Source organism: Xyrauchen texanus, chromosome 20, assembly GCF_025860055.1.
Source record: "Xyrauchen texanus isolate HMW12.3.18 chromosome 20, RBS_HiC_50CHRs, whole genome shotgun sequence".
Lineage (NCBI taxonomy): Eukaryota > Metazoa > Chordata > Actinopteri > Cypriniformes > Catostomidae > Xyrauchen > Xyrauchen texanus.
The window spans coordinates 3,762,998-3,780,504 of NC_068295.1; the positions used below are offsets into that span (position 1 = coordinate 3,762,998).

The 17,507-nt window shown below is 38.2% G+C and overlaps 1 protein-coding gene across 6 annotated transcripts in view; it reads left to right on the plus strand.

Moving 5' to 3' along the window:
* LOC127660427 (golgin subfamily A member 4-like) overlaps positions 1-17,507 on the plus strand; it is a 61,428-nt gene that overhangs the window by 12,567 nt on the left and 31,354 nt on the right. For 4 of the 6 annotated variants that reach the window (XM_052150638.1, XM_052150641.1, XM_052150640.1 and 1 more), the window contains 7 exons: positions 1,064-1,383; positions 3,618-3,665; positions 3,834-3,890; positions 10,266-10,364; positions 10,438-10,579; positions 10,823-11,019; positions 15,653-15,736. In XM_052150638.1, coding sequence (XP_052006598.1) covers positions 1,064-1,383; positions 3,618-3,665; positions 3,834-3,890; positions 10,266-10,364; positions 10,438-10,579; positions 10,823-11,019; positions 15,653-15,736 — 947 coding nt within the window. The remainder of the gene's footprint in view (positions 1-1,063; positions 1,384-3,617; positions 3,666-3,833; positions 3,891-10,265; positions 10,365-10,437; positions 10,580-10,822; positions 11,020-15,652; positions 15,737-17,507) is intronic. The other 2 variants (XM_052150639.1, XM_052150643.1) reach the window with 1 other exon arrangement.

Consider the following 17,507-nt stretch of genomic DNA (forward strand, 5'->3'; position numbering starts at 1 on the left):
TTGAGCGCATTACCACGGAGACGTAGCGTGTGGAGGCTTCATGCTACTCTTTGCGGCATCCACGCACAACTCGCCACGCGCCCCACCGAGAGCGAAAACTACATTATAGCGACCACGGGGAGATTACCCCATTTGCCCCTACCCTCCCTAGCAACCGGGCCAATTTGGTTGCTTAGGAGACCTGACTGGAGTCACTCAGCTGAATTTAAAATTTAATCAAGTCTTATCGGTCAGTTAGTTTCTTTTGACATGAGAAAAAAAAATCAGCCAATGCATCAAAGAAAAGTTGGCTTATCGTAGTGCAATATACTTGTGTGAGTTTTGTTTTAAAATCTTGGTGTGAATACACCTTAACGGGGTTGCACACCAGAAATGACAGGCAGACAACATGCAGCATTCTTCAATTCGAAACCATTTTCTTTCTATTATGTAAGTACACCGTCGCTGCTGTCTGGGATCCACCAACGTGCCCCAGTAAGTCTTTGGAGGATACATAGTTTTCCATTATTTTTAGGTCAAATGTATCGACTAGCCTGTTTGATTGACATTCCCAATCAGACTAGCTAGTTTACGTTAGCTTGCTAAATATGTAGTTACTATGTATCCTGTACTTTCATGTGTTACATGGATCACGATGTGTTTCAGGTGATCCAATCGCAAGTGGTCAGCGCTAAATACGGGGGTTAACAGAGTCTAAAAAAATGCTGTGATCACGTTACAAAAACCAGATATGGAAAACGCTTGTGACCACATCGCATTTGAAGTGTAAACACTGAGATGTTCTGAATGCATCCCGGACAGTGCAGAGAACACCACCCCTCACCTGTCAATCAACCGCTGCACTAAAACAAGAGTTTTAAACTTTGCCGGTTATGTGTTGATTTAAAAAGAAATAACCGTCCGATCGGATATTTTTAAAAGTGCATATATACGTGTACAAGTTCCACTTCAGTTTGTCTGAAATCAACATGCAGTGACAAGGATGAGAAGGACACACATCTCTTTTTCTGATTATTATTTAATATCTATTTAAATGCTTGTAAACTCATTCTCCTGCAGAAAGAGGAGTCCCAGTCTCTTGCACAGAAGCTGCAGCAGAAGGTTTCCTCAGTGGAGTCTTTGCTTCGGGGTTCGGGTCGCGGTGAAGGGCTGTTCCGCTCCGGCTCGCGGGACAGTCTCGTCAGAAGCTCCTCGAGAGAATCCCTTACTCTCATGGGGGAGAATGAAGTGCCATCCACATCGATGTACGATCCCCCTTCAGACGTCGAGAGTGAGGCTGAGGACTCGCCAGGCAGTGTTGAGGGTCTATCGAAGGAACAGCTCTTAAACCGCCTGCACAGGTTGGAAAGAAGCCTCGGCAATTACAGAGGGAAATACTCTGAGGTGAGCGGATGAGTGTGGCTGCAACCACAAGTGCATGGGTTTGTTGCATTAAAAAGGTTTTATCACAAACTATACATTTAAAAATATACAGTAATACAAATATATATATATATATATAGTCTAGCTGATAAATTGTTTTGTCTTGTATGTATTGTATATCCACCAAATATATATATATATATATTTTGGTGGGTATTAAAATACAATACGTACAACAAGAGGCACAAAACACAATTTATCAGCTAGACAAATGGAACTAGAATTTAAACTTCTCTGTTTAGAAATGTACTTTCAGGTAAATAGACAAATATTTACCTGAAGGTACATTTCAACAAATAACCAGAAATAATGGATATTTGTATGGATGCATGCCTGTAATCTTCAGCAAACAGTTGTTTATCTTTTTTGCTCACCAAATTGAATGCTAATTATTTTAGGTGTGTTGATATTGACATTTCCATTCAGCACCAGGGAATGTGCAATGACCTTTCTTTAAGACAGGTCTCTTCTGGGCCAGTTTAATAAGATTTTAATGATCCATGTTGGAGACTGATGCGTCAAATGCAATTATACAATCACTTCAACAGTTACATTACATGTGCATTTATTCATTTATCCAAAGCGACTTGCAAAAAGAGGAATAATACATCGTAAGCAATTCATCTTAAGGAGACCGTGGTATGAGAAGTGCTGCATTACAAAGTTTCACTTGCATCGGTATAGTAGTATCCGAGACAGATATGAGTGCAACAGGAATAAATAAAGGCACATAAGATGTTTCACAAAAGCATTTGTCTAAAGATGGTTATTTATACGTTCAGCTTTAGTGTGTCAATAGGAAATATAAATATTAGACTCCCAAACATTACTTTTGCAAATAGAAAAGATTAGAATAGAAGAACAGGGAGCCCTGCAACAGCTGTCACATCCCCCACAAAGCCCCCACTGAACATCGAGTCAGTCTGAGATTACATAAAGAGAAAGAAGCAATTGAGACAGTCAAAATAGAAAGAAGAACTGTGGTGAATTCTCCAAGAAGCTTGAAATAGCTGATCTGCCAACAACCAAGAAAAACTGTGTCATGGGGTATCTAGGAGAATTGGGGCTGTTTTAAAGGCAAAGGCGGTCACACCAAATATTGATTTAGCTTTTAAATGCCTAAAACTTTTGCACAGTACTGTGTGTGTGTGTTTGTGTGTGTGTGTTTGTGTGTGTGTGTGTGTGTGTGTGTGTGTGTGTGTGTGTGTGTGTGTGTGTGTGTGTGTGTGTGTGTATATGAGTGAATGGTTAAGTGCTCATGGAAAAGATGTGTTTTTAGCCTTTTTTGAAGACAGAGAGTGGATTGAGTTGTGAAGGTCATTCCACCAACGTGGTACAGTGAAACCAAAAGTCCGGGAAAGTGTTTTGGTGCCTCTTTGTGTTGGTACAACAAGGTGCCCCTCGTTAGCTGACCGCAGACTCTTCTAGTGGGTGTGTAGCTCTGCAGAAATGATTTTAGGTATGCTGGAGCAGGCCCAGTGACCCAGTATGCCAGCATCAGAGCCTTGAACTTGATACGTGCATCAACCAGCAGCCACTGGAGAGAGACAAAGAGTGGTGTAACATGTGCTCTCTTTGGTTCATTAAAGACCAGATGTGCTGCTGCATTCTGGATCATTTGCAGAGGTCTAATTGCACATGCAGGGAGGCAGGGCTGGACTGGGCAGAGAAATCGGCCCGGGATTTTACATGGCAACTGGCCCTAAACATGTTGAGGTTGGCGGGGGTGGGGATTCGCTGTCCTTTTCTGCATATCGCGCTTCGTTTTAGCTTATCGCAGCCCATTCGGCACGTTCGGTTCTCCTGATGGCCAGTCCAGCCCTGCAGGGAGGCCTGCTACAGTAGTCCAGTCTAGGGTATGACAAGTGACTGAACAAGAAGTTGCATGTACAGAGTGACATATATTAAACCATTGGTGTCTAATGGATTTCTTTTATGCTGCCTTTTATGTGCTTTTTTTTTCTTCTTGCCTCTAAGCTTCACCTGCATTGAATGGATTAGAGCCATTCGGAAAAAATCTTCATTTGTGTTCAGCAGAAGAAAGAAAGTCATACACATCTGGGATGACATAAGAGGGAGAAAATTAAACTATTCCTTTAAAATGCAAAGTAGAGCAGAAAGCAGCGTGTTTCACTGAATATAAAAGTTTTCTCAATCATAATCCTAGATAATAATCTCTTTCCTCTCTCCTTCAGTTGGTCACAGCGTACCGAACAGTACAGCGAGATAAAGAGAAAACTCAGGTAACTTCATATTCAGTCTATGGAGCAAAATATCCATGCAGCTTGAGGGAAGTTTCCCTAATGGTTTCCCTTAAATTAGCTGCTGTATTTCTGTTGTGTGGTATGAAATTAATAATAGACTGTCTGACATCTCTGTCTGTTTCTCATTTATTTGTGTGTTTCTTTCAGGCCATCCTCAGTCAGAGTCAAGATAAAGCCCTGAGAAGAATAGGAGAACTTAGAGAGGTGCGTCTTTAATCCTTTGTGTTTTCTCACTGTTTTCTGACTCTTCATCATAAAACTAAACTTCTTTGTTTTCAAAAACCATAGCTTTGCATTGTTTGTTTTAAAAAAAACTCAAATTTAATATAGTAATATTAGTTTTTATTTTTTTATTTATGGCATTAATTGTGACAATAATATTTATGTATTTTGGCCTTATTTTAGTGTCATGTAAATCACTGTAATTGTGTTTGGGTGATGATGCACAATAACTTGCTCAATGTTCATTTACACCTCATCAAAACCAATATCCACATAATTTATCTGAACTTCAAGTTGTTTCTTTTAAAAGATAAATAGCTGTTATTGAACAATTGAGAACAGAACTCTTTGTGACATCATTAGTGTCTTAAGACATCCTAAGTTACTAAGCAACAAAAATACAATGTTGGCAGTCTGTAGAAAAAGCAGAATCTTTCAGTTTGCTTCGTTTGATCTGATTGCTGCCTGTTTACTGTGATGGATACAGCTATTAAGAAGGATAAAGCTATTTTTATTGGAGTGATGGTGGCGTAGTGGGCTAAAGCACTGAACTGCTAAGCAGAAGGTTGCTGGTTTGTTCCCCACAGCCACCACCATTGTGTCCTTGAGCAAGGCACTTAACTCCAGGTTGCTCCGGGGGGATTGTCCCTGTAGTAAGGGCACTGTAAGTCGCTTTGGATAAAAAGCATTTGCCAAATGCATAAATAAATAAAAATATATATATATATAATTTTTTTTTTATTTTATTTTTTTATATTCAACAATGATCATAAACATATACAATCGTGCCCGAGGCAATTCATATACATTTAAATACAATTTGTTGAGGATAAAATACACAAAAAAGCCTCAGGCTTATTTCCATTGTGGTCCTCTACATGCATAAAATGAACGAACAGTTCCAGTGGGAATAAAATCAAAAACAAGCAACTCACACCTTACAAATTCTTATGTGATCCTAATTGGAAAGCCATTTTTTTACTTTTCTTCTAAAGGGCCATGCCTCTTGTATTTGTTTTAAATGATCTGGCAATTCATTCCAAGCAACTGCACTCGAGTACAAAAACAAATTCTTCCCAGCTACACTTTTAAACCGGTACAAATATATATTATTTATCCTTGCCCTTGTAGAAATACAATGAACTTCTCTCACAAAAACATAGTAGTCATACAAGTATTTAGGAACAGTTCTCTGAATTATTTTGTACACCATCATAATTTTAATAAAAATTACTCTTTTATCCACTTTTACAATACCCAATTACCCAAAAATGGTTATTATTTAGTTGCATACGAGGATGTAACCCCAGAAGGATTCTACACAACCTGTTCTGAGCAGTCTGTAATTTATTTTTAACATGTTTTTTAGAGCCACTATACCAAAAGGTTACTGCATAGTCGAAATATGGTTGCACTAATGCACCAGCTAACATAATCATTGTTTGTTTATCTAAATAAGCAGCCTGTCTTGCTAAAAATTTTATTCGCTTATTTATTTTCGATAAAGCTACAGCTGCCATGCTATCCCCAGTCATTTTGTTATCAAGAATACATCCCAAAAATTTCACTTCTTGTTTAAAAGTAAAATACTCATCTCCCACCCTTATTTCTGAATTTGGACATTTCTTCAATTTTGCAGCAGAACCGAATAAAATAACCTCAGTTTTCCCTAAGTGCAAAAATAGCTTATTTTGAAAACACCAATTGGACACTTCTACAATTTCTCTTCTTAACTTGTTTTCTATTGTTTCTTTATTTTCATCAGTAACTATTATTATGGCATCATCCGCATATAAAGATAAGTGGCTAGAACAGGCCATCTTTAAATCATTTATATAAATTAAAAAAAGTAAGGGCCCTAATACACTACCTTTTGGTACTCCACAAGAGATCGGCAAAGAGTCTGAGCACACTCCATTTATATCGACCATTTGACACCTATTCAGTAAGATAGGATTTGATCCATTTACATGAATTGGAGTCGAAACCCATAGCATGTAATTTTAACAACAGAATACTATGGTCAACTGTGTCGAAGGCTTTTCAGTAAATCGAGCAATACCATCCCACTTAATTTACCTTTATCTATTCCTTTCTTTATATAATCCAGTCAAATATAGAATAGTTGTATCTGTGGAATGCATCCTTCTAAAACCAGACTGAAATTCATATAAAATATTACATTTGGAAATATATTCTTCAATTTGGTCAAATAATATTTTTTCTAAAATTTTAGATAACTGAAGACAGGATTGACACAGGCCTATAATTATTACACTCTAGCCTACTCCCTTTTTTAAAAAGGGGAAAAATTTTAGCTTGTTTAAATTCAGCCGGTACCTTATTCTGGCAAATAGAGATTTAAAATATGAGTAACCATAGGAGTTATAAAATTAGCAGCGTCTTTAATAAACTTAGCCGGAATATTATCCAACCCTGTGGCTTTATTGCTCTTCAATTCACTTAGTTTCTTATAAACTGTCATCTCTTTTACTTTATTAAATGAAAAACCTCCTAAGGCAACACCACAATTATCATAATATTCTTTAACCAAATTATCATCATATAAGTCTGATTGTGCTGGAAGCTCTTTTACTAAATTTTTGCCCACCGTAGTAAAAAACTCATTAAAACAGTTTGCTACCTTTTTCTGATCTGTCATCAATTGACCATTAATTTTGAGACTGATTCTTGAATCTTTACTTTTAACCTTTTGCCGATAGCCTAAACCACTCAAGATTCTCCATAGTTTTTTAGAGTCTTGTTTAGCTTCACTAATTTCATTCGTCAAAAAAACATTTTTAGCCTCTTTAATCTTGCATCTTATCTCATTTCTTTTACGTTTAAATTTGTTATAATTATCATTATTTCCATCTTTTTTGAAAGATTTTAAACTATTATTGCGTTCCTTGATATCTTTTAAAATACTATCTGTCATCCAGGGTTCTGTTCTTTGTTTGATTCTTATTTCTTTGCAAGGTGCAAATTTATTCAGAACTTGCACAAATCTCTTTTTAAACCCATCCCAAACTATATCCACATCATCAAACTGCATCACTTCTTTCCAATTAGCCTTGCTAAGTTCTTCAACAAAAATTTGTGGACTATAACTTTTAAGCGATCTAATTTTTGATGTATTATGATGACTTATAGCCTCTCTCTTTAATTTCCTAAATACATATATCATATTATGATCACTCAAACCAAGCTCCAAAACACCACTTTTATATATCCTAGAAATGTCTGAAACCAATATAACATCAATAATTGTACTGCTTTTAGAAGTAATTCTGGTTGGGTCACTAATAGTTTGTTTCAGTGCATATGATTTACAAAATGAACTGAACTGCTTAAACACTGATGAATCTTTCTTCAACATATCTGTATTTAAATCGCCCAAAATAAGCAATTCTTGACCTAAAACATAATTTGACATATTTAAAACCTCATCCAGACTCTCATAAAAATCACTTTGATCCGGAGGACGATAGCAAATACCAACCAAAATCGGTTTACGCTTTGGCAACAAGACTTCAAGCCAAATCGCCTCTACTGTAGAGTTTATAAAATCTCTTCTCTCATTACACACCAAATCTGACCTTATATATGCACACACACCACCTCCTTTCCGATTTTGATCTCGTCTGAACAAACAATAATTATCAATTTGAATCTCTGCATCCAATATAGAATCATCAATATTAGCATTCTGTTTGTACGGACCACCAAAATGGCTTCATCTTACAAACCTGTCTTTAGGAAAGGAGACTTGAAAGGAGCACAGCTTGTGGGTGACCTTCAAGCTGAGGTGGACAAAAAGCTGCTGTTCGCAACATTTAATCCATTTGGTCCCATCAGCTTTCTGCAAGTTTGCAGAGACGGAGTGACTTACCGCACTCTTGGGTATCAATATATGTCACCTTTGCATACTTCGACGATACAGAGAAGGCCTTGAACACGCTGTCTTGATAGGATCTCCTGGGCAGACCACTGCAAATAATGTGGGCTCAGCGCAATGCCACTTTGCTGAGAGGTGGATTCTGCAACATCAAGGAGCCTAGGGCAGAGAGCCAGGTGAAGCGAAAGCCCAGGTTTCAACATCCTGAGAAGAATACCAGAGAATATGTCACACAGGTCTGAGTCTTTATGTCACAAACATCCCATACAGCTTGGGTAGCGAGCATCTCCGCAGGCTTTTCTCACGATTTGGAACCATCATCAGTGCCTCCGTGATGATGCAGGGCACAGCAAGGGGTTCGGATTTATGGCCTTACTCACTCCTGAAGCTGCTTTGAATGCTTTGTCAGCAATTAACTGCCATGTTGTTGGCAACAGCCGATTGAGTGTCATTCTGTCCCCAAGTGCAACAAAAACTAATCAGTGTGAGCACCAGGACAGCTCTGACACATCGTCAGACATTGTCGTTGAAAAGACGCTGCAGGAGTACATTGAAGTAGTAGTTCATGACTTTACCCCTGAATTAACTGCCAGCTCTGAAAGGACACTGCCTGTTCTGCAGCCCAAGCCATCTGCTCTGGTTCCTGGGAATTTTGTGGCTGCCATTCCAAAGGTTACCTCCAACCAGCTTGCCAGGCTCCAGCCAAGTAGACGATGTGATGTGTTGGGTCTCCTGCCGCAAGGTGTGAGTTTCCACCTAGTCCTCTCTGCCACACTACTGGACACGGTGAAGTTTGAAATTCCCTGGATGTTATGCTACTCATCCAGTCTGCTCTGCCTCCTGGAAATGTTATGCTCACTACTGTTTCCCATGTGAACAGCGGTGTTAGTGTCTACCTCACTAACCAGCTTGCCAGGCTTCAACCAAGTCCTCGATTGAATGCGGTGGGTCTCCTGCCTCAGGGTGCAAGTCTCCACCTAGTCCTTTCTGTCACCCTACTGGACACGGTGAAGTCTTCCGCTCCAACCAACCTGCTGGGAATTTTATGGCCACTAAGATTCCCATGTTAAGCAGCTGTGTTAGTGTCTGCTCCACCAACCAGCTTGCCAGGCTCCAGCCAAGTTGACAAGGTGATGTGTTGGGTCTCCTGGCTCAGGATGTGAGTTTCCACCTTATCCTCTCTGCCACCCTACTGGACAGGGTGAAGTATGAAATTCCCCGGATGCCTGATATGCAGCCCAACCAGCCTGCTCTGCCTCCTGGAAATGGTATGGCCACTACTATTCCCCGGGTGAAAAGCTGCTTTAGTGTCTGCCCCACTAACCAGCTTGACAGGGTCAACAGAGTCCTCGACTAAATGCTTTGATGTCCTGCCTCAGAGTCCGAGATTTCTCCTTGTGATCTCAGCCACCTTACTGAACAGTGTGGTGTTCGAGAGTCCACGGATGCCTGACTTGTACCTCAACCAGCCTGCATTCCTTCCTGGGAAATTTATGGTGATGAAAGTATACAGATTAGTAGCTGTGTTAGTGTCTGCTGCACTAATCAGCTTACCAGGTGGGATGCACTGGGTGTCCCCCTGAGGGTGGCAGTCTCTGTCATGTCATCTCTGCCACCCTACTGGACATCCTGAATTTTGAAATCCAACGGATGCTGCTGTCTCCTGTGCCACTTGGCCTGAAGATGAGTGGAGATGTATTGAATAGCAAGTATCATCAGACCAGTGTGGTTGCCAAGATGTCATGCAAATCCATGGTGATTATGAAGAGTGTTGACAACTCCTTAGTGTGGATCATTCAGCATCAGGCCATCCGGGGTGAGGATATGATTCCTCAATGTAAGCGCCTCCTTCCAGTATGTCAGGAGATGGCAGAGTGCACTCTTTAAGAGACCACTCCTCGATGTCAAAAGACCTTAAATCCACTGTGTTCTCAGGTGCTCCAGAAAGTGGCCTCACTTCACATGGAAAATCCAAACTTGGACATCACTCCGGAAAGAAGAAATGATGCCATTCAATCAGATCATCTGCAGGAGGAGCAAGACCCAAGTCAGCAGTCGTCCTCGTGGGGAAGCAGGCTCCAAAGTACTATAAGATCTGTGGCTAGCAGCCCCATAACCTGGTTCATCCTCGCCACTGGGGCTGGTCTCTGGGCCCTGAAAAGAATGAAGATGTGAATGTTCTTCAGTGGCTGTTGTAGCTCTGCAAACAAATTATATGGTGCAGCAAAAAAAATTATTGTGATGCAACATAAAAAGCTGCATTTTTGTTGTCTTGTTTCTTCAATCCCAGATGCATCAAAATGCAGTGCAAAAATAAAAAGTGCTTGGATGAATGGATGAAAAATGGATGAAACCAAACATTTTTGTCCATTAGATTAATGTGCAAAATGTGATGAATTTTGCAATATAAGAATTGTTTGTTTATGTACATGTCGGACCACCTTATGTCAATTTTGTAGGAGATACAAATGGACCAGCAGACCAAGAAACACCTGCAAGAGGAATTTGATGCTGCTCTTGAGGAGAAAGACCAGATGATCACTGTGCTTCAGAAACAAGTATGTGTTTGTATGTGTTGTGTATTGCCTACTGTATGTTATCAGAGGTAATACTGAAGCGGTTTGTTGTCAGGTGTCTCTCTTGAAGAAAGGACTCCAGGCGTCTGAAAGTGTGGTATCTTCAGAGCTCGAGACCTCTCAGTCCACAGATGCAGTCGACGCAACCTCTGACTTTCAGAGTCCCTCAAAAGACAACAGCTCTACAGTTAACACAGGCATGTACAGGCTCACACATTTTATTTTGCATGCATCAATATTTATTAAAAAAATGTTGTCCAAAAATCTTACTGGCCATTAAACTGTATTTGGAAAGAAAGAAAAAAAACATTTGACCTGTAAGTGAAAATAAAATTAAAATATGCACCTTATAAATATGTGAAAATCACATACATGAACAAAACCGTAGTGTTTACTGAAGCAGTGCTATACATAATCCATTTGTTTTTGTGTGTGTCCAGCAGAGGGTGGTGCTGAATCAGGCAGCGTGGTGGACGTTGAGGTTCTACAGAAGCGAATCAAGAGGCAAGAGAGTCTCCTGCAGAGATGTAAGGAGGTGGTTCGCTCCAGTAAAGAGCGCTCGGCACAGCTGGCCAGCGAGAACGATGTTTTGCAGCAGCAGCTGCAGGAGAGACTGCAAGAGCTTGAGAAAATAAAGGTACATACACACAGAAAACATCAGATACATGTTATCAGGCCTAGTCATGTGACGAATCAGGGGTTCTGTTTGTTTTTGTTTTTTTACTCTATGCTTCTTGTTTCATTCTGTTCATGTCTTTCATTCTTTTGTCATTCAGTCATTTTCTATTCTTTTGTTTTATTTTGTTCTATTTTTTTATTCTTTTATTTTATGTTCTTTTCTATTCTATTTTTTGTTTTGTCCCGTTTAATTCTATTCAATATTTCTGTTCAGTTCTTTTGTTTTTCTGTTCTTTTCTATTTTTCTCATTTGTTTTCTGTTCTGTAATTTTCTATTTTTGTTATTTTCTGTTATTTTATTTTCTGTTCTAATCTATATATTTTTGTTTTGTTTTGTCCTGTTCTATTTTTCTGTTCTTTTCTGTTCTTTGTTTATTATTTTCTGTTCTGTTTTCTGCTCTGTTGTTTGTTTTCTGTTCTGTTCTATTTTTGTTTTGCGCCATGTAATTCTATTTATATTTCTTTTTTTTATTATTTTCTGTTCTGTTCTTTTGTTTTCTGTTGTTCTATTCTATTTTACTTGTTTTTTTCTATTCTGTAATTTCTATTGTTTTGTTCTTTCCTACTACTTTCTTTTCTGTTTTATTCTAATGTTTTTTTTATTTTTGTCCTGTTCTATTATATTTCTTTGTTCTTTTTGTTTTTCTGTATTTTCTATTCTATTCAATACTATTGAATTTTTGTCCTATTTGATTTTTCTTTTCTTTTGTTGTTCTTTTCTATTTTTCTCATTTATTTTCTGTTCTGTAATTTTCTATTTTATTGTTTTGTTATTTTCTATTATTTTATTTTCTGTTCTATTCTAGTGTTTTTTTTTTTGTTTCGTCCTGTTTTATTTTTCTGTTCTTTTATTATTTTCTGTTCTGTTTTCTGCTCTGTTGTTTGTTGTCTGTTCTATTCTATTTTTGTTTTGCGCTATTTAATTCTATTTATATTTCTGTTCTGTTCTTTTGTTTTCTGTTATTTTCTGTTGTTCTATTCTATTTTACTTGTTTTTTTCTATTCTGTAATTTTCTATTCTATTGTTTTGTTCTTTCCTATTACTTTCTTTTCTGTTGTATTCTATTGTTTTTTTTATTTTTGTCCTGTTCTATTATATTTTTCTGATGTTCTTTTGTTTTTCTGTATTTTCTGTTCTATTCAATACTATTTACTTTTGTCCTATTTTATTTTAATTTTATTTTGTTCTGTTCTGTTGTTTTCTATTCTCTAGTTTTTTCCAACTTTTTCTTTTCTATTCTATTTTTTTGTTTTGCCCTGTCCTAGTCGTGGGGGGTTGTTCTGTCCAGTAGTTTTCTTTTATTCTCTGTTTTATTCTATTGTTTTGTCCTTTACTGTCCTATTCTATTTTCATGCTGTTCTTTTTTGTTCTGTGTTTTTTTTTCTATTATTCTATTCTATTTTAATTTTGCCCTATTCTGTTGTTCTCTTCTTTTGTTGTTCTGTTCTATTATATCATTTTTGTATTCGATTGTTCTGTTCTTTTTTTCTGTTTTATTCTATTTCATTGTTTTGTTTTGCCATGTGCTGTCATATTTTATTCTATTCAATGTAAACATTCTCCTGTGTTTGAGAGAGTATTTGTTGGCATTGTGTGGTGATGAGAATAGAGATGTGCTGGTATATTGGGTGTGTGTTGAAGAGGGTTGCGGGGTGGAGGGCTGTGACTGTGTTTCCTGTAGATGTGATGAATTTGTGTTATATGTGGGAAAAGCTCTCAGCGGGGACAGAGAGAGCAGAGGTTAACAGCCCACCCCTCCCTGCTTTAAACAGACCCATATTAAATCTCATCTGTACCTACTGTCACACTTGCACTAAGACACACCAGCTGATCCTCAACTCACCGTGAATTACTGTTCTGCAGTCTTTTGGTTTGGTTAAACCAAAAGACTTATGGTAAACAGCTTTGCATCAAAGAAAACTACTTCTATAAAGCCTGTGCAAAACTCGCCAAAGTTTAATACTTAGGAAAAGGGGGTTTGTTCAAATGCCTAACCTCAAGTATGAGCAGAAACGGTAATACGTGAAATAATTACATTTTCTTTTCTTTTATCCACAATTCCACACTTACGTCATACTGCTTCAGTCTATAATTTATTTATTTTGAGTTGTGTGTGTCGAACTCACCAGTACAGAGAAACAGGAAGTGGAGTGACCGCTGTTGTATCCTAAAGGCGAGGTCTGCCACAACCATTGGCGGCTGTCCTGAGCTGTAATTGAGGTTGGATTGTTGGTTCTCTCGGTCTGGTCTGAAGACTCCACAGGCTGCTGTCATGTGGATGGGCCTGGATTGTGTATGCTTTATAATGAGATCATTTCTGTGTTGCACAGGTTGATGTTTTAATTTAATTGCTTGTGCTTGAAATGTACATGTGATGGGCTGAATGTACATTAGCTCTTACTTAAACATGGTAAAAGCATGCTATTATGAAACAGAGGCAAAAGCATTTTTTTTAAAGAAAGCAGTGTTGAGTAAACAGCTATATTTAGAATAATAATTTTGGCAAGTGAAATAGTTCATTAGTCTGACGTTAGACTGTTTATGGTTGTGAATCAACTTTATTGTGCATTAATACATTACATTGTGGGACGTGTTTACTGAGTATTTCAGTATGGCTTCAAACACCGCTATCAGATCTTAGAGCCAGGATTAGGACTTTTATAACCTGGCATGTATGTTGTTTCTTGTTACACTTTACATTATGTGGACATCCAACTAAGGCACAATCTTTGTTTGTAATCCTTGTTCTGTGTTCATATTGTGCTGACACATTTTGTGTTCCTGGTCAAAAATGACCGGCCCAATAAGAGAATTTATACATTTCTCACTTCGCATATATTATCTCAAGTTATTGCATTAGATCTATTTATCAACTTCTTATTTAGTAATTATGACAGGTTTTGTACTCCTTTTTTGAACATATTTCAAATATATATATATATATATATATATATATATATATATATATATATATATATGTATACATATATGTTAGTTCATGGGCACTCCTGTGGAAACAAAAAAATCTAATAACCACTTCGGTGTCATTTTAAATCGTTGAATCTGGATTTTACATTGCATACAGCTGATTAGAATAATTGTTAAATAATGCTTTTTAATTAGCTGACAAATAAGATCTGTTTTGTTCTCATCATTTGCAAATTTGTTATCACAACAATTATATTCGGAGATGGTCAAAGCATAAAAAAGATGAGATAGTCATGTGTTATATACCATTGGAAAGGTCTCAATTTGTAGAATGCAAGTGGATGTTGCATTCGATGAAAGTTGCATTTGAGTTTTAGTGGATGAAAGTCCCACTGACACACATGAATATAATTAACAGGAGTGTCTTTTTGTCACGTTTTTCCTTATTACTTCCTGAAACATATATGTAACATAGACAATGACATATCGTAACATACAGCAGACTATCCCGATTCAAACAAGCCCAAACACAACATCATATGATAAGTAGATCTTGAAATATCTCTCAAAGAGTGTACATGGAAAACGATGCACATAAGGGCACTCAACACTGTGTGTGTGCAGGTGCGCGTGTGCGTGCGCAAACACACATACACTACCGGTCAAAAGTTTAGTATAATAATATTTATTATAATAATAGAATAACATTAAAGTCATCTAAACTATGTAATAACATAAATGGAACTTTGGGAATTAGTGTGACTATAAAAATCCAAAATAAATAAAACTGTGTTATATTTTAGCATCTTAGCAAGACGTCCCCCTTTACCTAGAATTTGCAGACATATACTCTTGATGTTTTCTCAACCAACTTCTTGAGGTTTCACCCTGGGATGCGTTTTAAACAGTATTGAAGGAGTTCCCATCTATGTTGGGCACTTATTGGCTACTTTTCATTATTATTTGGACCAACTCATCCATTTCAAAAACTCATTTTAAACCTTTAAGAATACATCTTCAGATCACAAGGTTTTGAAGATCATAAGAAACATTTCAGTCAAGTGATCCCAAATGTTTGAGTAGCCGCGTATGTGCTCATCTAAAGGATTGTGATGCTCCTGAACACTTAATATTTCTGTATATTGTAGTCTAATCCATTCTTTTACAGTGACCGCTCATTTTTGAACAGGAACACAACAAGTGTAGCAAAGTCAAATAAAACCAAAGAAAAGTCAAGAAAATGGTCCAATTTGTTTTGTGTTTTCAGATACCATATGTGAACAAAGTCAAGGAATTTTATTCCAGTTGGTTTAAGTAAAAACAAGATAAAAACTTTGTCTGTGTCAGAATGACTGGAACACAACATAATGATTAATTAATGATCCGATCACTCAAAGCTACTGATAAAATGTGCAATTTAGCCAGGCTAGCTGGATGTGCAGTATATGAAAGACTTTTGAAAAGTAAACGTACCCTTGATACTCATCATAAATCTCTTTTTCTTAAGGTCAGTACGTTTCCAACATGCTGAGTTGTGTATCCAGGTTGTCTAGGCAAATTGCCTTTTGTGGTCATTATGATAGATGGTCAAAAAGTGTTGATTCTCAGAATTATGTATTAAAACTCATCATCTCCCACTCATCGTCATCTGTGTGTTTACCAGGAACTTCACACCTCAGAGAAGACTAAACTGATCACACAACTGGGCGACGCCAAGAACCTCATCGAGCAGCTGGAGCAGGACAAGGTGAGGGAGATGCTAACAGGATGCTCTTCATGTTACTCCTCAGAAGGGTTCAACTATGCTGTGTTTCTGCCATTTGAACTATGTTTGCAAGCCAGCGTGAATGGAAGAATACAAATTCCACTGGCCCTCTTAGTGAAAGTCGAAGATGAATTGTCCTGAAAAGACTTTTAAAAAACAGTTTGGAAAGTTTTTTTTTTCCTTTGGGCCACTTTATCATGTCTGAGGCTTAAATGAAGACTTGATTGTTTTGCTTATTATTTTAAGAGGACGATCAAGCGGGTTCCAAAATTAAAGGGGGAAATTTGGAATAATCTTTCAAAGTTGCTTTCTCATATCCAAGCTTTATATCAAGAGATTATAAGAAATTCTTAGGTTGTTTTCCCTGAAAATTGTACACTGGCTCTGGAGCACTATTGAAATATTGCTCAGTTTGTTGGAGCATCCTGACCAGCCTGACAGCAACATTGGCTCAACCAGTGCAGGCGAGTTTGGGACAGGACTATCTGATTGCCCAAAAAATTGCAGATGGGCTCTGGAAACCTGTTTGAAAAATCATGATTTTGTGCAACAGAAATATAAAGAAAATTTAAAGACTACAAATATTTCGTACCAGCCACAATATTGAAAATCCAGTCTTTCAGGTGTCATCTTGTGAGGTTTTGTGTAAAATATGGAGAGCTCTCTTTGTGCTGCTGAGTTCTGATCAACTCAGTCATGTAATGTTTGGTCTTTGACCTTTACTCTGCAGGACAGTGCTGATTGCCTTTTGTTTATGAACACGTTTGCACTCGAATATGTCAACATTATCAGTGGGAGAATATTTTTGAGAATAAGTAACTGAAAACAATATGTTTGTGTCTGGGCCCAGACACTCAAGACCACTGCACTTGCTCTGGTTTTCTCAACAGCATGTGCATGAGTAATGTGCATCGGTCTGGTCCAGATCATCCCACACCAAGCTAGTTGACGTTCAGTTAAACACGTCTATGCGCACAAACGCTGGAACCCTACATCCTAGCAACATACCACCACCACATCTCCAATGACAGGAGGCCACTGCCAAGCTCCTGACTAAAGTCCAAGCGAATGATAAATTGCCACTCAACACGGACATCTCACTGTATCCAGCAGCCCGCCTGCCATCGAGAAAACCTGTCTGGTTGAACCCGCCGCCAGAGGATATGACCGCTAACTTGCCATGGAGTGATGAGCTGGCAGCAACGGATGTTGTGAACCACGCCCTCGTAGCTGAGCCATCTGTCTGTCCTCCTGGCTTCGATCTTCCTTGATGACACTGGTCAATGCTGAACCGATTCCGGACGGGACAAGGTCGATGTGCAGTCAACCTTGTTTGGTGGGGTCAAGCCACTAACCCGAACTGCAGCTGTGGGGAACCAGAAACCATGCAGCACATTGTCAACCAGTGTCCACTAACTCATTTCAACGGCGGACACGAGGCTCAACACCTGGCTGAACAGGATGCTGTTCTGTGGCTGGGCACGCAATGCAAACGCTAAGAAGAAGATATGTTTGTGGATTCTGTTGGGAATATTTTTGAATTTAGTCTCAAGTGTAATCACAAGTGTTCTTTTCCCCACTTGGCCCAAGAGAAGAGACTTTTCCGAAATCGCCATCCACATTAAATGTTTGACATGGAGCCTGTTTGCATGCACAGGGATATGCTGCCAACTCCCAAAAATTAGCTGAAAGTAATTTGTTTATTGCTTTTACATGATCACACATGCTGTTGGCTTATTAACTCATACACAGT